Genomic DNA, 20,411 nt, shown 5'->3' on the forward strand with positions numbered 1-20,411 from the left:
TGTACAACTACATGTTTACATTTTTAACTTTATTGAATTAAAAAAAAAGAAAAATCTCGTCTTCTCTATTGCCGCCCAACTCTTATTATTAGGCCTTGGCTATTTGTAATGTACACGGCCAAATGATTTAAAAAAAAATCATCAAAAATAATAAAAAAACCAGAATTCAAGTATAAGTAAACAGACCACGTCAAGCAAATTAATTTTATTTAATAAACTGAAATCAATCTTAAAACGTAAATTTCCTTAGATGCACGTTTTTATTTATTGATTTATTCACAACTAAAAGAGTTTACTTTGAGACTTGTTAGAAAAAGTCACTTTATTATAAAAGTAACTAGTCTTGCCATGAATACTGAAACAAAGAAAAAAAATCTATTTCAAATAACATTTATTATTTTTAAAGTGTATTAGTTTAATATATAAATATAAAACAATTTAAAATATAAAAAGCTTATTCGAATTGGTCTCCATTGGCTGCAACACAGTCCTTTAAACGTTGAGGCCAGATATCAATAGAAGAACGCACTCTTTCCATGGGAAAATTCTTCGCTGCCAATCGTACGGATTGTGTTAGGGAGTCACAAATTATCATGACGTTTAGAGCAAGCCGTAGCCGAGCTATAGGCCCCCGGCGCCGAGTCTTGCTGGAAGGATCTTTCTTGGTTATTGAACATGGTATTATTAAGGGGCTTCATTACCTTCTCAAGAATGGTATCTTGATACACTTGTGCCTATGTTTTGATAATAATACATATATATTATAGCGTAAGTTTAGAAGGGATGTTTTTTTTTAATATTAAAGCAATACTTACGGATAATTTTTCTAATGGATAAAGCATTTTTCATATCGGTCTAGTCGTTTTGGAGCCTATTCAATGCAAGCAAACAAACAATCAAATTATTATTCTTTATAATACATGCACATGTTAAATATAAATCGGTTGTAGTAACAGTACACAAAAAGTAACAGTATATCTACAAGTTAATAAATAAGGAACTCATTTTTCCATACAAACCAATTGAGTCAATAATGAACCCATGCAATGTCATTCATACGAATTTATAAAAACGACAACGCCGCGACATTGCCGTGATAGTTCGGTAGGATCAAAAGAATACCCACAATTGGGACGTAAATGTTATAGCTAACTTCACTTGTGTCGAAATCATAACAATTAAGATTAATAGGATGCGATTGTTTACTTTTAAGATGTTCAGAAGTGTCGTACGAATATTTCAATAAATCTCAACTACATACATCTAAGGTGTGCCGTGTAGCCTTATGATAAATGTATCTTTGTTATACATTCAATAGGTTTAATCACAACTTATTTATTCATAAGACTTAACATGAATACGTGCGCATAAGGGATAGGGACCTGCGTCTGGACAAATTACATAACCAATTTTGGTTACAGTGACAAATCGATTGAGAGATAAGAGGTCAAAAGGTAAATAGGGTAGGGCAGGGAATGGGCGGCGCGGGATCTTACTACTAGATACATGGGAAATATATTTTTTGACCTTTGACCACAGTTTCGCATAACAGCATAACACAAAACGGCAACGTCTCTTATAAAAATTATCAATGGCCACTATCCATTGTATTTTTACTACATACAATTGATTTCTTTTGTAATATACATTATTGTGACCAAACAGCTCAACAGATTTAATTCAAATCAAGAGAACTCATGTGCGTTATCATTTTAATGTGATTACCTATTAACAACACTTATTTCCAGTCGGTTATCACAGCCAAGACGATTTTATTCTGTGCCTATGGTAACTTCAATCTTTTGAGTTATCACACTCTCGTATGAGTGACGGTTGACGTTCTCCGTACATTGACGTTTATTATTTTCAGTTTTTCCGAGATTTTCCCGAATTCGCAACTTTTCAACATCTCGTTCTATTTTAAGACGAATGAGTGATAAGACTCTTAATTATTAACTAGATCTATTACTAATGTTGTTTGGCATGGAGTTCTTGAACTCGGCATGAGTCCCTCTTATGAGTTATTGTAAAAAGGTTCGGTTTCCGGGACTGCTATAATTTAAGAATATGCAATGGAACTGCAAGTGTTGGAAAGGGCGATGGCTTTGCGTGCTTCTAATGTTGGTGTTGTGCCCTCTCATATTGTGCCAGAAAATCGGTGACCCATATCAAATACTGGGTATACATCGTCGAGCAACATTGCCTGAAATACGCAAGGCGTATAGGCAATTGGCTAAAGAATGGTAAGTCATTAATATCAATGAATCTTTGTTGTGTCATATATATTTGCAAATCAATTTATAATCAATAAATCCATTATTTTCTCAGTTAAAAGTAATAAAAGGTCATTACAGTATTAAACATTCCAATAAATGTCTAATGTGTATAATATTTCCTAGGCACCCAGACAAGAATGAGGATACAAATGCTGAATCTCGGTTTGTTGAGATCAAGCAAGCATATGAACTGCTATCAGACTCCGAGCGCAGACAGGCATATGATTTATATGGCATCACCAATGAAGATGACCACATGTATAAGCAAAGACATGACTATAGTCAGTATGCAAGGTTTAGGTAAGCCCAGTAATCTTTGAGTGTAAGAAGTTACACTTAAAATGAATTTTGTTAGTTAAATTTAAATAGTATAATATTGTTATAAATAATAATATTGTTAAATAGTATAATAGTGTAATATTGTTACCTTATTTTATTAATTGCAATAAAATAAGGTAACAATATTAAAATTTGATTTTCAATTCAATCAATTTTTTGTAAAATTCTTACAACTAACAAAGCTCAGTCAGACAGTTGGAATGTGTGATACATTTACAATCCATTTAACAGAAGCATTGAATAAATATTTTTCCTTAAGATATTTTAAGAACAATAAATTTGTAATTGCTAGACATCTGCAATATATCTGTTTCTTGAAGTTTGTTAGTATATCACTTTTAGGTATTAAACCTAGGTGAAAATTTAATTAATAATAATAAAAAAATTATGATCAAAATATATGTATAATTTTGTCTACATCAATAACATGAAGCACAGTAATGTGTTAACAAAAGTTTAGTATTTCTCTTTAAGTTAAGTATTACAATTAATGTTTTTTTCAGCAATGATCCATTTGATTTCTTCAGTGCCCATTTTCGTTCACAAGACCAAGATATAACATTGTTCCACAAATTGTCTGTTACTACCAGGTATCTAATTTTTTTCACCTACTTAGAAAAAATTCTTAACTTCTAGGCCTCATTTTATATATATTTCTAATAGTACTTTTAGATGAGTCTGTGTACCAGAAAACGCTTATTAAAATGTTTCATGGAGAATGTGTTCATAATAACAAGTTTACAATAAACCAATTAGTTAACTTTATTATTTAAATCGACTACTAACTACTAATCATTAATGTTGGTCAAAGTTTAACTTGAAAGTCATCAAATTTTGCCGGAATTAACTATACTCTTTGTTCATTGTAAACATATACAAAAATTAATCATTTTGCCGTCTGCAATTTCCATAAATCTATTTTGAAATGAATCCTTTTTCTTCACATAGGAAACATTACAACTTATAAAACAAAACAATTTCAGACATTTTGAGAATAATATACTCGAAAAGAGTGTCAACACACCAGCTCTGGTGCTGTTTTATACAGACTGGTGCTTTGATTGTGTCCGATCGGCGTCTTCGTGGAGAAAACTGGTAGAAGCCCTTCAGCCACTGGGAGTAACCCTGGCGACAGTTCATGCCGGCCATGAAGCCAGCTTAGCAAGAAGACTTGGGGTACATGGAGTACCATGCCTGACATTTGTATTGGATAAACAGATCTATATTTATAAGGACAGTTTAACATCATTACCAAAAGTGTTAGGTAAGTTGATGGATTACTTTTAATGATGATTGAATTATAAAATTGTGCTAAACTAGTCAGTGTTTATATTAGGTCCTTACATATGAAATTGGCGTATTTCGTACTGGCCACTTTAATCACGATGTTCTCCTCTTTGGTAAGGAACTCCAAAGTCAAATTTGTACTGCTATTTACTCATGTATTTGTGCTTCGATGACCGTCATTCATTTGTTTTTTTCTGTTTGCGTCACTTATTTTACAAAATGGAAAAGTATCGCATTATTTACGAGTACGAGTTCCGCCGTGGCACTAGTGCTGCGGGAACGACTCGAAGGGTGAATGATGTGTATGGCGGTCATGTTGCAAAAGAAAACACAGTTCGTTTTTGGTTCCAACGTTTTCGTTCTGGAAATTTCAACCTGCAGAACAAGCCCCGTGGACGGCATGAGACCCAAGTTGATAATGAAGTATTGAAGGCTATTGTGGAAGCGGATCCATCGCAAACCACGTCCAAGTTAGCTGCAGGCTTGTTGTTGTGATAAAACTGTTTTAATTCACTTGAAGCAAATTGGGAAGATTAAAAAGCTTGAAAGGTGGGTACCTCACGAATTGACTGAACCAAACCGGCAAACGCGCGTCGACTGCTGCGTTACATTACTGAACCGGCACAATAATAAAGGTATTTTAAACCTAATCATTACCTGTGATGAAAAATGGATTCTATACGATAATCGGAAGCGCTCAGCGCAATGGTTGGATCCTGGCCAGCCAGCCAAATCCTGCCCCAAGCGATAATTATCCCAAAAAAGTTACTTGTTAGCGTTTGGTGGACTAGTGCCGGTATTGTTCATTGCAGTTTTCTCAAACCTGGCCAGACTATTACGGCTGATGTCTATTGTCATCAATTGCAAACCATGATGGAAAAGCTAGCGGCTAAACAACCTAGGCTGGTCAATCGCTCCACGCCACTGCTACTTCACGACAACGCTAGACCACACACTGCACAACAGACGGCTACCAAATTAGAAGAGCTTCAATTGGAATTTCTAAGACATCCTCCGTACTCCCTGGACCTTGCTCCAACAGATTACCATTTTTTTTTCGAAATTTGGACAACTTCGTGCAAGGGAATAAATTTAACTCTGATGGGCTACTCCAAATCTTCTTCACAGATTTTATTGATTCCCGTCCGACTGGTTTTTTAGTAAAGGGATCATACTTTGATTAATTAAATATATTATATTAAAAAATATTCGACTTTTTGTTCCTCCAATATCATACAAAACGCCAATTTCATATGTAAGGACCAAATATAATGCAAACATTTATGTTGAAATCTCAAAAAATTATATCAAAATGCTAGTAGTGTAACGTATTATTCCATATAACCTATATGTACCAAAATGGCCGCCTCCCAAAAATCTGGGCTAAGCAATATTTCCTTGAGGTACAACGCATGCTGCTCTACAAGGCTTAATTATGACCTTATATGCAAAACTGCTCTCATCTGGGCTGGTGCTTAAAAAATACCAGGTTTTTACTTTTGACCAAAATAAGTGAAGGGCTTGTCGAGTTGTCAATCTCCAACGTAAACTGATCTCTCATTGCGTATTCTATAAAGTCAATGGGCTGCAATGACTGCCTTTTTTGGGCGTCCTGTAGAATCGTTTGTCCTTCTATTCTAAAAATAAATAAAAAATTCTAAATAATAAGCTTTTTTGAGTCTCCTATAAAATTTTGCCCCATAGATTTCGTTTAGTTGAGCCGTTGCTTTTTTTGCAGACCTTGAAAGATATATTCAATTATTATTTACAGAATACATACGTTGGAAGTTCCCATACAGACTGATACATAATTTGAACGATGGCAACGCGGACGCATTTTTGAACGACTTCGAGGACAATAAAGTGAAGGCTCTGATATTTGAGGAAAGACATTTGATTAGACTGCGATATCTGATCACCGCTTTTCATTATAGGGACTGGGTGTCATTTGCGTGAGTACTTTATCTTTTATCTCTGAAGGTGCCAGCTCTACTGACAGGGACCAGAGACAGGACAGGTTTTCATTGAACAGAGAGCAAATGATTTAGAGGCATCTGACGTTAAGTGATACCGCAGCCCATGGACACTTATTGCCAAATGGCTCGCGAGTGCGTTGCCGGCCTAAAATATTGATTAAATTAGTTGTGATTAATGATTAAATTTAATGACTCAAATACATTTTTTGTGATTTCATACCTTTGGTTACACTATTGAAATTTGATACAAAACAGAAAATATTTAACAGCCTATGTTCATCAAGTATAAAGGATTCTAATGGAGAAAGGAGATCTCTGGGTTTTACATGTCCAAAGAAACTCGGGCTTGGTAACAAAGTGTCGAAAGATGATTGTTTACATGTCTTAGTATGGACACGTTTGTTTCCATAACTGAGAGAATTTGTTCTGAATTTTACTTAGGGCGTTCAAGTTTTACGTTATGATTTGGTGGGGGGGGGGTCCTCTTGTAAAACGTTACGATGCGGGGCGGGGTATGAATTATTTGCGACTCCATACTTTACATAAACAGTTATAAAGAGTCCCTGGGTGGTCACGAAACGTTTTACTTTTGGGTACAGATAAACGTTACGGCGCGTTACATGGGGGGGGGGGTCAAGAATCTCCAAAAAGCGTTGAACAAAATATTCCCTTTTACAAATTTCAGTTTCGTCGACATATCAGCCCATAACACACAAAACCTAACTGCTAGATACAAAGTGCAGAGGAATATGGACACAATGGTCCTGTTAAAGGAAGATTCATCTGAAGCCGCTGCCACAGTCAGCACCACAGAGATAGCGACACAGACTCTCACACAACTCATAGAAGCTAATCAGATATTGACCTTGCCTCGACTCTCTTCACAGGTGAGATTCATTGAGGTATAGAGTTTTATTTTAAAAAATCGGTTGTTTGTAAAGTCGGTTTACTGACGATAGTTGAACGTGACAACGTTATAAGAAAATACTGATGGAATGGTTGCTTTTTCAAAAGAAAATTTTAATTTTATTTGTTTGATAGATATTTTGTATGGAAGAGAAGGAGGTAAATGGAAATCACAATTGAATTGATCAAGTTACATTTATGTGTACGCTTTAATACAATTATGTCATTTTTTTTCATCGCTCACTCAAGTAGGAAAGAGACATGTCGAACGCGGAGGCCGATTGTGCCTCTTTGTCGCTCGTTCCGCGCTCTCGCTTGCACTTCAAGCCTTAAATGGAACGCCTCAGAGCGAGGTAACGCCGCATGCGTCATGTTTTTTCGTGCGTGCAGCCGGCTCCATCTAATTATAAGACGTCACGTCAAAACATTCTGTCACTGGTTGAGTTCGATGGCGGTGTGGAGTGTTGTATGGATATGATACGTCAAAGACTCAAATTACCGAGAGAATTACTTTAGCAAATAAATGTCTAACTAAATAAAATATACAATTTACAGAGCGTTCTAGACACGGTATGTCCCGTGGAGTGGCGTGCCGCCCGGCGTCGTTTGTGTTGCGTTATAATAACACGTGACTCGCACGTGCTTAGAGACCTACGACCGCTCGCCAAGCGGGCGCCCGAGCGACTGAGATACGCGTACTTGTATGCGCATAAGCAACCGGAATTTGTTACCGCATTGGCCAATGTTTCCGGTGAGTCAAATTGGCAAAATATATTATTTTATAATAAACTAGCGGATCAGACAGATGTTGTCCTGTTACACGTCATACATACAAAAAAAACATTTCTAATACTGTAATCATTCTCGAATCCACTTCAACAAACAATTTCATCAAAATCTGTTCAACCGTTTAGGAGTTTAATAACGAACACGTGCACAGAATATTTATATATACACTGCAGCACCATCTGCCGGGCTCATTTGTGAGTAAACCAACCAGGGCGCCACCCAAACGCATACAAATCATTCAATTTGGTCCAGCCGTTTAAGATCAGTTTAGTGACATACACACGTAGAGTAGAATTATATATGTAAAGATGGGCTGTTTTTAAAATTGCCTGGGACTAGTGCTAGACAGGCGACTTCTAATTAATTTGCAATATTTGTTTTAAAATAAGTGTTGTTTTACGCCGGCTTTTTCTCTCGGCCTACATCCTCTGTCTTCTTTGCCGATGAGTAGGAATGTCTACGTATTCAAATTCAATGACGTGGAATAAGTGATACCTGAATCTTATGTTCCATAATAAACATATTTTATTTTATCTATATATAATACATATAATATAACTATTAACCATATTAACTCGCCAGGTATAGACCTCTCATCAATAGAACACCGCATTGTAGTAATATGGCGGCGTGAAGCGACCAGAGTTCAATTTGAGTGGTTAAACGAATCTTGGCCGAGTTGTGCCAGGTGTGATGATGACCCTACATACCAACAGAGGCTTAATGAGACCACGACAGCGTTGGAACAGCTGGTCAAAAGGCTGCTCAAACCCAATGAAGTGGTGGCTTATGAAGCAAGAGTACAAGTAAGTGAACAAAAAACACGATTGAGAAATCAAATTTCTTCGGTTTTTTTCATGTCTACCAAGGGGACACGTGTCTCTCACTTTTCTCTTAGTGTATGGAGTGGCTTATGATTGAATATTTTCAGGAATTACTAGACGAAGCGGCAAAAAGCGCGATATGGCGAGCGTTTCTAAAAGTAGGGGAGTGGAGCGAAAGGACAATCCTCGCTTTGAGGACTCAGCACGCGATATCAGCTATATCCGTACTAGCCACTGTCGTTTTGGTACTTGCCATTGGATATTTGATGGCGTATCTTATGTGAGTATAGAAGAAAATCCTTTTGAACTATGCTCCTACAGTAGCGTCTGTGATACAAACCATAGAGATTGATTGTTAATGTCACTGTCTAGCGGTGTCTGGCGCCATTATTGTTTGTCAAGTTTACAGTGTTGCCAACTTGGGGGTTCTCCCCTCCCAACTTAAAGGAGAATCAAGATGTCTTGTGGGGTTTTTAGAAGGAACAGGTTTTAAACGCACGATTCAACCCTACATTTTGTAGGATTTGGCATTACTGCTTTAACAGCCTTGAACCTTCAGTAATACCCGTTTTGTTCTACAAAAAAGTTATATGGTAAAATTATTAGATTTTTACAACTGTTATATAAATATTATATATTTCATATTATAACTAAAAGTATTTAAGAACTTCAGAATTTTTACAAATACTTCAGCGAAATTGATTCAACATTATTTTGTTAATATTTTTAATTCAGTCGCGTAGAAGAAGAGTCCGTACAACGTCAAAAACAGGAGAGACGCGACCAAAATGGCGGCAAAAAGGAAACAAAACCAGAGATGAGAATGCATGAACTCAGAGCTGAGAAGTATAATGGACTTGTCAGGTAGGCCATTTATAATTTAATTTTGTGTTTAAATTATAAAAATAATTAAAGTTAGGGAGCGTTCAAGTATTACGTAACGAATTTTGGTGGTGTCCTGTTATCCTCTTGTAAATTTTAGTTGTAAAGAGTCACTGGGCTTGGCCACGAAAGGTTTTACTATTGGATACAGAAACGTTACGGCGCGTTTCATGGGGGTGGGGGGAGATTCAAAGAACATTCAAGAATCTCCAAAAATTACGTGACGTAATACTTGTACGTTCCCTTAGCAAAAATGTAATAATCATTTAACGCCTTCTGTTGTATGAAAATCTAAAATATTTAACATTTTTTTTTTAATTTCTCTAACTTTATACTGATAACAGAATTGTTCTATATATCTGAAACATCACCTTCATGGAAATTTCCACTTACAAAGCATTTTCTTTTCGCCTAGTGAACTGTAGAATCGACTCTCGGTGGGGGTCTTTCCTGGGAGTTAAACGACCAACTGTTTAAAGAACGAATTTACAAAAAAAATTTAATAAATTTAAGAAATGTATTAAAGAAAAGCTGTGTAAAAAGGCTTACTAAAAACTAAACGATTATCTAGATGTTAAAAGGGCCTGGGATTGGTGCTAGACAGGCTACTTTTAATTAATTTGCGATATTTGTTTTAAAATAAGTGTTGTTTGATGATTTGCTATTTTAAAAGAGTACTGACAGTTTTTACGCCGGCTTTTTCTCTCGGCCTACACCCTCTGTCTTCTTTGCCGATGAGTAGGGATGTCTACCTATTCAAATTTAATGACGTGGAATAAAGTGATACTTTTATCTTATGTTCCATAATAAACATATTTTATTTTATTTTTTTGGACGTACATTTGCATACTATAAAGAGACATTTGTTAACAATTTGGGTTTTTTTTTAGACTACAGAAGCCGGGTTGCCGGACGATTGTCGTGTTGGTGGACATGCAAAGTCGTGTGCAGCTCTTGTCCAAATTTCATAAAATCGTTTGGCCGTATCGCAAGTAAGTAAAATGAGGTGTGATGCCGGACTACAGATATGGTTCTGATATCAAAGCACATGAAGAAGAAAAAAATCCATAACGTGTTCCATAATTATTTTATAATTTGGCCTAAAATTACAAATTATATATATTATTTTTAAACCGACTTCAAATTGATGTTGACAATATTTACCTTTATTGTTCCTTCCTGAAATGCATTTTTTTATACATGTGTGTGTCTTCTTCATGGAACATTACGATCTAGCCTAACTTAAGTCTAATAAGTAATTTCAATATAACCTAATTAAGTAAAAGGTTATTTAAGATAAGTAAGTGTCTAATAACATTTACAGTATATTAAAGAGAAGACACTCTCTTCTTGTGTTCTATTTCTTCCACTTCACAGTTTTGTCCTTTTCTTTCTTTTGTCCTTTTCTCTACTTGGACTAGGTCCGTGGGGTTAAGAAGTTGAATAACCTCGACATTCTCGTATTGGAGGCCTTTGTTCGTGGGCTGCAGCAATCTTTACTGTGATTCGCTCCAGGACTCCTCTCTCCGTCGGACGTCCTCTCCAGAAATTCATAGATACATATTTCAATAACTACTGAACGGATTTCGATGAAACCTGGACTGGAACAGTCCTAACTCGATAGGATTTTTAGTTTTTGATAAATTTCTAGACACACAAAATTCACACGGAAGCGTAATAGCTAAGCTAATTCCAACAATCAACAGGTTTAACCTAACCTTTTTTTTAAACGTCGGTTACAGTTTTTGAACTTTTATAGGAACAAAACACTAGTGTTTGCATATCTGTGCGTGGAGCGGGGCGTGGAATGGTTCAGGCGGGTGCTGGAGCTGTCCCTCGGTGGAGGTGCTTTGAGGGTGAATGCTCGCAACTGCGTGGGAACAGTCCTAGCCCTGAACCCGCACAGGAAGTACTTCTGTATCTACCACGCGAAACATCCGGAGTGTGCTAAGCCGCATAAGGTATCCTATATATATTTTATCTGTGGATACCGCGTTGCCATGGTTACCGTACGCTGTATAGACAGCGGGAAAACGTAACAATGGAAAGTAACGTATCTTAACGCATCATAATAAAAACAAAAATGTGTACTATAGATAAACTGTTGCCATGGTTACCGTTCCTTTACAATAGGGTCTTTCAAGAAAATATCATACCAATTCTTAAAAGACCGGCACACGCAAGGGCGAGCCCTCTGGCAATGTGAGTGACTATAGGCAGCTGTATCACTTAACATGGTCCTTCAAACAAAGATTGTACGAATTCTTAAAAGGCAGGCAACGCACTTGCGAGCCGAGCTAGAAAAAAACCGTATATATCGAGTTGCCGTATACGACGGACTTGGTTTTTACACTTAAGTATTTTGTCTCCTTCCTTTAAATTGAGTTTATGTTATGAAAAAAGACAGCATAAAAATAATATTGATCTTGTTATTTGAATAAAATTTCGTAAAAATAAAACGTGTCTAAACCCATCTGTCTCTTTTCATTACAGCGTTAACGAAAGTGACAGACAAACGTATTTTCTAAAATTGTATCACAAATTCTTAAAAGAAGTTTTTATATATTGTGGGTAGGTATAAAATTATCTCTTGATAAGATATTGTGAATTGTTACAGCGAATGAGTCGTATGACCCGTTCCCTCGGCGGTGGCGACATCGACCCGGAGGCTGGGGCCTTTATTGGATTCACAACTGACCCGGATTCGTCTGATGAAGACTCCTACGATCCGCCCATACTCTTGCAAGGTATGTTGATAAGAATGTCAACTATATATTCTTATACTGCCATCTCCATGCGAAGGTTGGCTATCATTGCTATTTTAATTTTTGATGCCGCGCTTCTAATCAATAACTTCTCCCACTTTGTCTTTTATGATTAGTGGAAGGTGCTCGTATTTTTCAATGTTACAATTCCAATACAGATAAAAATATTATACCCTGCGAACTGTATGGATTTTTACCAGGACGATCTGTCGCAATAATCTTCTCATGTGCCTAAATCAATGGGTAAGAAGTTTCAACCAGGGTGATCCTATTGATATAATCTACCTAGATTTTGAGAAAGCTTTTGACCGTGTCCCAGTTCGCCGTCTTTCATGCAAATTAGAGCACTTAAGGATCCGAGGAAAAATATTCACTTGGATTACCTTACGGAAACTATGTTTTCAAGTTCGCATTGGAGATATACTGTCCTTGCCTCGACAAGTATTAAGTGGCGTACCTCAAGGATCAGTATTTGGCCCTTTACTTTTTATTCTGTACATGACCGATCTAAAGTACGCACTACAGAATTCACATTCAATCTTTGCCGACGACATTACATTTTTTTAAATCCACTCTCAAAAATCATTTATTCATATAGGTAACACAATGTACACTTATGAACGTTAATAAAAAAGAAATATACATTAAATGCTTCTAATTTTACATTTACCAGTTTACAAATCAAGGGCGTAGAACGGAAGAGAAGAACTGGCAATAAACACTCCCCCCACTCTTTTTAATCGCCTAGTATTTTTTTTGTATTACACAACGTTTGTAAGAAGCTGCAACGATCACACCATGTTCCACATGACATCAGCAGGAGGCATGGTGAAATAGAAGCACGCACTTACATTCTCGTGGGAACAACACGCAAATACATAGTCAAAAATAACTAACATCACCGCATACACGAATTCAAGTACGGCCAGTCACCACAAGTAGCACACGTTCACGAGTATGACGCATGGCCAGCCCAGCCATCGGCCCCCTCGCCATATTTTAGGGAGAGAGACAACCCGACGCATGGACGCCGCCACAAGCAATGACATTTAAGCGAGCATGACGATCCTTGAAATGTGAACTTGGGTACATAAGAAAATAATAATAATACTCATTATACTGAAACGGTTTGTTCCCACTTTACATTAAAACAGTCGTGGATGTTGACGATCGTCCCAGAGTCTGAAAATGCAGCCGAGAGATTCAGTCGCGTTACCTCTTTATACTTGAACAATTCATATCCAAGCTCTAGTATCGTTTAAACATTCATTTGTAATATAATAGGCCTTAGCAAGAAGCTTTACTTTAACGTACGATTTAAATGTATTTATTGACATTTGTATATCACTAGGGATTTTGTGGGATTGATTTTGAGAACTTTATCAAAATTGCATACACAAGACTTAAGTTTTGAACAAACAAAATGTAAACATTGCAAAGAGTTGTAATGTAGTCATTGTAAAGCGTTAATAAGATTTTCATCATTGGACGTCGAGGCAGAATACGAAATCCATCCGTATCACCTCGACGTCCGTCGTTCCATAACTAAGAGTTTTTTAAGGCAGTTTTTTCCGAGCACCACCACTATGTGTAAATTATCCACTGAGCTATTCTCGAACCAATTCGACTTATAGTCCTTCAATAATGGAGCGTACCAATTCTTAAAAGGCCGGCAACGCATTCGCGAGCCAGAGGACATTGAGTGTCCTTGGGCGGGATCACTTAACATCAGGTGAGGCTCCTGCCCGTTTGTATCCTGTTTTATGAAAAATACGATTTTTAATAAGAATTTTAATTATTACCAAAAAAAGAGAACTCAAAAATTAAATAATTATATTTTGATGGATCTATCGAATACGAAGAGCGAGATAGATAGTCCCTCTTAACATTTTGGCCCTACCAGCCGATTCTTAACGCTGTGGGGGACAGGAACAGTAGGCACTGGATGGGAAAATATTAATTGTTTACATGGCCTTACTTATTAATAAAATAAATATATAACTCACAACATAAAAATAAAAAATATAGACAAGTGGGTTCGACGACACCCTTGCTTGTACCAAATTTTTATTCTTACTTATTCCGGTTATTCCAGACACATATACTAGGTTTTTTCGTATTGTTTTCATTTTCAGAAAATCTCCTCGATGGCCTGGAGAATTGGTTGGATCGTCTCTTCGAAGGCAGCACACATCGGTACTACATCAACTACTGGCCTGACATGACAACCAAGTGAGACCTCTTTAGTTTTAGTTCTCTTTGGTATTTTTGTTTACCACGAAGGTGGCATAAACTTTTTGCTGTCTTTTCGTGTTGGTCTGAATTTCGAACGACTGAAAAGTCATACGCCATTTCTTTTGGTAAATTTTCGTGTTTATATGTGGTTTAGATTTGGGAAGTTTTTAAGCTGTTTTACGTGTTTTTTTCTTAATTAGACATTGTTATTTTTTTCATACAGTAATCAAACCAAAAATATATTTCCGATTACTGTCTGAAGGCTTATAGCCTGGTTATACTGCCCAAGAATTTGACCAGTTAGAAAGAAGTAGTGAGTTTAAGTCTATGGTTTGGAGGCTGTCTGTGGACAAAATTTTGACCATATTTGCTGGCCCCAATATTTAAAAAATATGTAATGTGGGAATAGACAATGGAATGGCTTTAAGTAATGCCTTTGAAATTTTCATCTCATTTTTTTTCTTGACGTTACAAATGTTTTGACTAGTATTTTATTACGAAGTTATCCATTGTCTATTCTCTATGAATTGTGGTATTATAAGGATCAAATGTTATGGAATTAGTGCCTATCACAATAGCACTGATAGTCGCACGTAGGCTAGTTTTAATTCTAATATCTAAAGGACTATTTATTGCTAAAGGTCAGGTTATGTATAACGAACATTTTAGCTTTGGTCGGACAAGTTTTTCAGGATTTTAGTAGATTGATGACGGTTTTAGCAGTCTGTAGTGGAAAGCCAACAACGTGAGTCTACCTGGTAATTTGTTATTTGACTACTGTCATTGCGTTTTTGATATTATTTTTAAAAACCCAGGGGTTTGAGACGAAGACACTTTCGATTTCTTTCGACAGGCTTCAGAAAAAATACTCTAAGCTCACGCTTTGTCACGTGACCATGTTCATGTCGCGCCACCTGTCCAAAAGTGACTTTGTCACAAGTCCCTGAAAAAATATAACTGCATTATATTGCGCAAGCTTGCGAGCTTAAATGTGACAATTTGAGAATTAAATTATTAAGAATATTTATTTAAATTCTACAAATAAGGTTTGCCAAAATAACACTTTAAACTTGCCTTGGTTCTAGTCAACAATTTGTTTAACGACTAGCTTGTAAATAAGGCTCTCTTCAATATCTCACAATAGCTAATAATATATACAGTATTATACTCTGGCACTGTAGACAATAACGCCCGTATTTTTAACGTTATTCGAACCACAAATCTCCAAGGCTGTCACTGAATATATTTGACAGTTCTTGACAGTAGAGTTGGAATAATGCGGGCCTAAATTTGGTAGGCGTAGTTTTTAATATATTTATTAATTTATAAATAATTAATTTAATGAAGCAACAATACTGCTACACGATTAGAATTTATTTATTTTTAAATAATGTTCTGAAATATGAATGCATTGTTATCTGTGGAAGTAAGATATTATCAGTACTAGACAACAAATATGTATTCGTTTATTCAACTGTGCCTACCAAATTTAATATTTCTTAGTATTCGAATTTACAATTAATATATGCTATCTAACGTTTTTAAATAAGTAGAAAATAAAACAGTGCCTACACTTTAATATTAAAAGTCACATTTTCTGTTGAATATTACCATTATTACTGTAATGTTTTGATTCCTGGCAACACCAGTTGAAGTTCAAAAATATGTATTGGAAAGTTAAGGGCTTTTTTTGCTTATGGTGTAAAATTATTTTAAATGTAGCTGAAGACTCAATAAAATTGCTCTTTACCGTTCTTTAAATTCAAGGTTAGGTGATGTTTGTTGTTTAGTAACATATATTATAATAATTACAAAGTTTACACATATTTCTTTTAAATATCTATATGAACCTATAAATATTTATAATAAAGACTTATGCTATAATGGTGTTTGTTACAAATGCAATTGAAGAAAAAAAAACTCGTAAATGTAATAAAGTAAATTTTATGACTTTATTACATTTAAGAGATATTACTTTATATAAATAAATTTTAAAATATTCAATTTACTCCATATGATTCAAGATCAGGGGGGGATCCGTTATACGGGGGCGGATCTAATTAAGGGCTTTTTGGGCTGCAGCCCAGGGCCCTGTTGATACAAAGTGCCCCCACTGAAAACAATAGTCAATATTTAAAAAAAATATCGGAAATTTAAAACAATCAATCACAAGGTTGGTATCCATCAATCAACCCATGTGCGAAAGGTCGCTTGTTTTCGGTTGGTGTATATTTTGCATGTGACTTCCGGGGGACTTCCTCATAACTGCCCAGATCCCTACAAACCCACGTCCCGCACATGACGTTAACTAATATAGTTTCCCATTCATGTTCCTTTTTAATTCGATAGTGAGTACTTGTGGCTATATTTGTGGGTTGTAGTTTCCACGATTTTAATTTTCTCCGCGCTTATAAAATTAAGAAAAGCTAGTACTAGCTGGTACAGCGGTATAATTATACACAATTTGTAAAAAAAACTTGAATTTAAACACATCTAAAGAGCAATGAAAGTACTGTTTAATTTCGATTGGAACTGTGTTACAATTTCCCTAGTCAATATTACGAATGTGTTGTTATTAGCTATTAAGTAGTATAATTTGTGTGTATTGTAATAAATTTGGGCGTGGCCTTCACTAAAATAGTTAAGATCCCATATGATATACTAGATTTATGCCATTGAATTTAATTAAAATAAATGTATCTTCAATTGTTATGTATATCTGCAATGAATGCTGTCAAGTCTTCTCTTAATCTTAATCACGCCCTAAAAGTAATTTTAAATCATATACCAACATGTTTAATGTTCAAATTTTCTGTTAAATATAATCACAAAAATGTAATGCATTTGTTGTTGTCAAACATTTTACAATATGTTTGTAATATAATTCTTTAAAAAAGCAATTTGTATGTACCTGATACCCACACCTCTTGTAATACAATTTAATTTCAAATAGTATGAAATATAATCAAGACTTTCTATCTCTATATAATCTATCCTATAACTGTTTTTAATAAAATAAACAAAAATATTTTTTTAATCTGGCAACAACAGAACTTTGTAATATACAAATTGACCTATTTGTTTAAAAAGACAGTGTAAATGTGTTTTATATCATATAAATTATGTTACCTACAATACTAATTATTCTTGATATTCACTTTAATACAGAATAGATTGAAATTGGCAATATTCTTCTGACAGCACCAATATCAGTTACATATAAATATATAGTGAATATTGTTACTATTTTTTATTACTGACTTAGAAATGCATTTGCACATTCCCTCTTCTGAAAAGTAGCAGGGGCATGTGTGGCTAGAATTGTAGGCCCACACCAGAATCTATTAAGAAATAGCAGATTCCTTTTTTAGTTGGTATTGCCCCAAAAAATAACACCTCACAACAATCTTACAAGGCGGTTTTGGGGTTGCTCTTACATTATAACTAAGTGGAATAAATACCTTTTTCTGACAAAAATACTAATGCAGCTAGCCCTGCATAGAGAAGTGCATACCTTATCTCTATGTAGTAGTGTCATCTCTTTTCTCCATATCTTCTGACCCTTACAAGATTCAGAAATAGGTTAGAGAAAAATGTCTGAAATAATAATTTCATGAATGCATCCAGCTATTACAATTTAAACCTTAAGATCATTTATCAGTCTTTTCTTTGTCAATATTCACACCTTTGTTTTATTGCGAGTGTGTCATGTGTTACCATGTTTGAGCTAAAATTTACCATGTTGGGTGTTTGTATATGGGTTGTTGTTAGCTTTTGTGTATTACTAAATTATATTGTTAATTCTTTAAGATACCTACTTCTAAATTATGTCTTTATTCCAATATTGATTTGTACAATAAAGTATATTGTTCTCTCATTTGTTTATTTTATTTAATATTCTGGTCTCAGAAAAACTACATTCATAAATCAAATATTGAGAAGAAGATTAATAAAATGAAATAAAATAAATATTTATTAACAGCAAAGCAAATACAATAGTACAGTATCTTCTAAATAAATCCTACTGGAGTCACTCATCATTTTATTTTATCTCATGTGATTATTAACTTAACACTTTTATCTGAAAGAAAAAAATAAAATTTATCAAGTACTTGCACTTATAAACAAAATAGTAAGTTTAAAATATCAATATTATAGAATGTATTAAATCTTATTATTTATGAATATTATATAAATTTATTTTCTATTAAGATTATAGCAAAGTAAAGAGGGATTTTTATTACCTGACTGGTAACTAAGCAGAATTCTTTTTAGGATTCAACTCATATTCACAGTTAGCGTATGCAAGACCGATTCCCATACCCATGCCGGCAATGATTGGCCATCTCCGTCTTTTAAAGAACAATACTGATGTAAGAGCACCAAGTACTATGCCACCACCTAAAACATAACTCCTTATAATATTGATTTACAATTAGGTGACTTAGAATCATAGTGGATACAACCTATAACAGGAGATCAGTATTTTTCGTATAATATCAACTGTATATAGCAAACAAGAACTTGAAAGGTTAGAAATATTTTTCTGATTTGGTCACCTGTTTTCACAATTCCATCTGTCAAACACAAGTCCAATTTAGCCGAGTAGTCATCACCAGCCTCGCCTTTCGTCATTTTATCGCTTACAAATTCTGATGTCGATTAAAATCAAATATTAATTAACAATATTGCTTCCCTTTACATAATTCGGTGCCGAGAAATTGAGAAGTGTCATTTTTTATTCGAATACTGACAGTTCACGTAATACAATGACATAATTTTTCAATCAGCTGGTTTTGACAGATAATACGATTATCTTTATTCTAACCAGTGTTGCCAGATCAGACGATTGTCCTACATTTAGGGGATTCTCAACCGAGTAAGGGGCAGAATAGGGGCAAATATTTGAGGTTTTTTTAGGAAAAATTTCAAAAACACGCCTATGTATGTTTTGCTATTGTATATCACGTTCCTGATTTTGGTACGGAATTGAAGTACGAACATATTGTAAGAATAGGATCCGTGTGGTCAACCTTACTAATTGTTATTTGTATATTCGTTTAACCGAAAACCGAATAAAACTTGAACCAGTCAATCCATTATCTATTACAAATACTTTGCGTAACGCCTTTTATTTCCCAACAATCCCAACATGACCGCTGCGTTAAAGAATCGCGCTATGGCCCATACCACCATCTACTTGGTGAGGGCATCTTAGGGGATTTCTGGTGGAAAATCAAATAAGTCTAGGGGTACGTCGCCTAGACCATCTGGCAACACTGCTGTTAATAATCCTGACAGTTGTCTTTTGTAGTTTTGCTTGACAGTGAATAACTGAAAAATTAAAAATCAGTGCAATGTAAAAAAAACAGTTTTTGAAAAATCAAATAAACTTCGAAATGTTAACGCGTAAAATAGTTTGGCCAAGGTGGTCGTTTAAATGTTTTGTAAAAAATACGAGTACAACACCCGATAATAAATCTATTCAGCCACCGAATCCGAAAAAAATATCAAGTGATATGGTTGGTCCACCTGATCCAGTTTCTAACCTTCGGCAAATAATATTTAAACAACCAGCAAACGAAAGCGAACTAGAAAAGAAATATAGGAAATTGAGAACAGAAGTTCAAGAATGGAATCAAAATTTTTGGACACAGCATAATTCACGTTTTTTTAAGGTTTGTTTTCATGTAATCATTACCAGGGTTTACAGTAGAAACGTAGAGAACATTGTACTTACATATAGATAAACTGTCCTCTACATTATACACAGCTTATTATACTATAATTATAGTGACAAATAAATATGTATCTCCTGTGTCTTTTTACATTCAGAATTTTTTTTATTCTACTTTCATAATTATTTCAGGAACGTGAAAATTATTTAAAGAATAATGTACCAGAAGGCAAATCTAATTTAACTGCTGATGAGATGAGTGTATTCTACAAAGCTTTTTTGGATAAAAATTGGAAAGGTCATATTAATTATAACATTGAATGGTATAAGAAAAATATAACTTTACTTGGACTAGCTATTAGAGTAAAATTAAGGAGAATTTTAAAAATTAAAGATTATTAAATAATAAGGCTATTATTTTTAATATTTCCATGCATTTTAATTTTGTACTTTTT

The 20,411-nt window shown here is 34.8% G+C and overlaps 3 protein-coding genes across 3 annotated transcripts; 2 read left to right on the forward strand and 1 right to left on the reverse strand.

Annotated features, from left to right (window-relative positions):
• Positions 1–1,867: 1,867 nt before the first annotated feature.
• Positions 1,868–18,169, forward strand: LOC123708052 (dnaJ homolog subfamily C member 16). Its single transcript, XM_045658516.1, has 14 exons — positions 1,868–2,243; positions 2,400–2,576; positions 3,119–3,205; positions 3,599–3,879; positions 5,674–5,854; positions 6,564–6,765; positions 7,340–7,535; positions 8,156–8,379; positions 8,505–8,677; positions 9,133–9,261; positions 10,170–10,271; positions 11,039–11,240; positions 11,897–12,026; positions 14,180–18,169. The coding sequence occupies exons 1-14, from the start codon at positions 2,068–2,070 to the stop codon at positions 14,278–14,280; spliced, it is 2,361 nt and encodes a 786-aa protein (XP_045514472.1). The 5' UTR covers positions 1,868–2,067; the 3' UTR covers positions 14,281–18,169.
• Positions 18,170–18,229: 60 nt separating this feature from the next.
• On the reverse strand, positions 18,230–19,022 carry LOC123708053 (MICOS complex subunit MIC10-like). Its single transcript, XM_045658517.1, has 3 exons — positions 18,839–19,022; positions 18,524–18,680; positions 18,230–18,360 (listed from the first exon to the last, which is right to left on the reverse strand). Exons 1-2 carry the CDS (start codon positions 18,912–18,914, stop codon positions 18,535–18,537), a joined length of 222 nt encoding a protein of 73 aa, XP_045514473.1. The 5' UTR covers positions 18,915–19,022; the 3' UTR covers positions 18,230–18,360; positions 18,524–18,534.
• Positions 19,023–19,568: 546 nt separating this feature from the next.
• LOC123708452 (COA8 family protein CG14806, mitochondrial) lies at positions 19,569–20,362 on the forward strand. Its single transcript, XM_045659161.1, has 2 exons — positions 19,569–19,957; positions 20,149–20,362. Exons 1-2 carry the CDS (start codon positions 19,679–19,681, stop codon positions 20,356–20,358), a joined length of 489 nt encoding a protein of 162 aa, XP_045515117.1. The 5' UTR covers positions 19,569–19,678; the 3' UTR covers positions 20,359–20,362.
• The last annotated feature ends 49 nt before the right edge of the window (positions 20,363–20,411 follow it).

Source organism: Pieris brassicae, chromosome 4, assembly GCF_905147105.1.
Source record: "Pieris brassicae chromosome 4, ilPieBrab1.1, whole genome shotgun sequence".
Lineage (NCBI taxonomy): Eukaryota > Metazoa > Arthropoda > Insecta > Lepidoptera > Pieridae > Pieris > Pieris brassicae.

Excerpts from the sequence above, each read along its gene's own strand:
- LOC123708053 (XM_045658517.1), bottom strand. The coding sequence starts at position 18,914 with ATGACGAAAGGCGAGGCTGGTGATGACTACTCGGCTAAATTGGACTTG. Across the intron at positions 18,681-18,838 it reads AGATGGAATTGTGAAAACAG|GTGGTGGCATAGTACTTGGT; the intron begins GTGACCAAATCA and ends GTTATGTTTTAG.
- LOC123708452 (XM_045659161.1), top strand. The coding sequence starts at position 19,679 with ATGTTAACGCGTAAAATAGTTTGGCCAAGGTGGTCGTTTAAATGTTTT. Across the intron at positions 19,958-20,148 it reads ATAATTCACGTTTTTTTAAG|GAACGTGAAAATTATTTAAA; the intron begins GTTTGTTTTCAT and ends TAATTATTTCAG.
- LOC123708052 (XM_045658516.1), top strand. The coding sequence starts at position 2,068 with ATGCAATGGAACTGCAAGTGTTGGAAAGGGCGATGGCTTTGCGTGCTT. Across the intron at positions 2,244-2,399 it reads AGGCAATTGGCTAAAGAATG|GCACCCAGACAAGAATGAGG; the intron begins GTAAGTCATTAA and ends AATATTTCCTAG. Across the intron at positions 3,206-3,598 it reads AAATTGTCTGTTACTACCAG|ACATTTTGAGAATAATATAC; the intron begins GTATCTAATTTT and ends AAACAATTTCAG.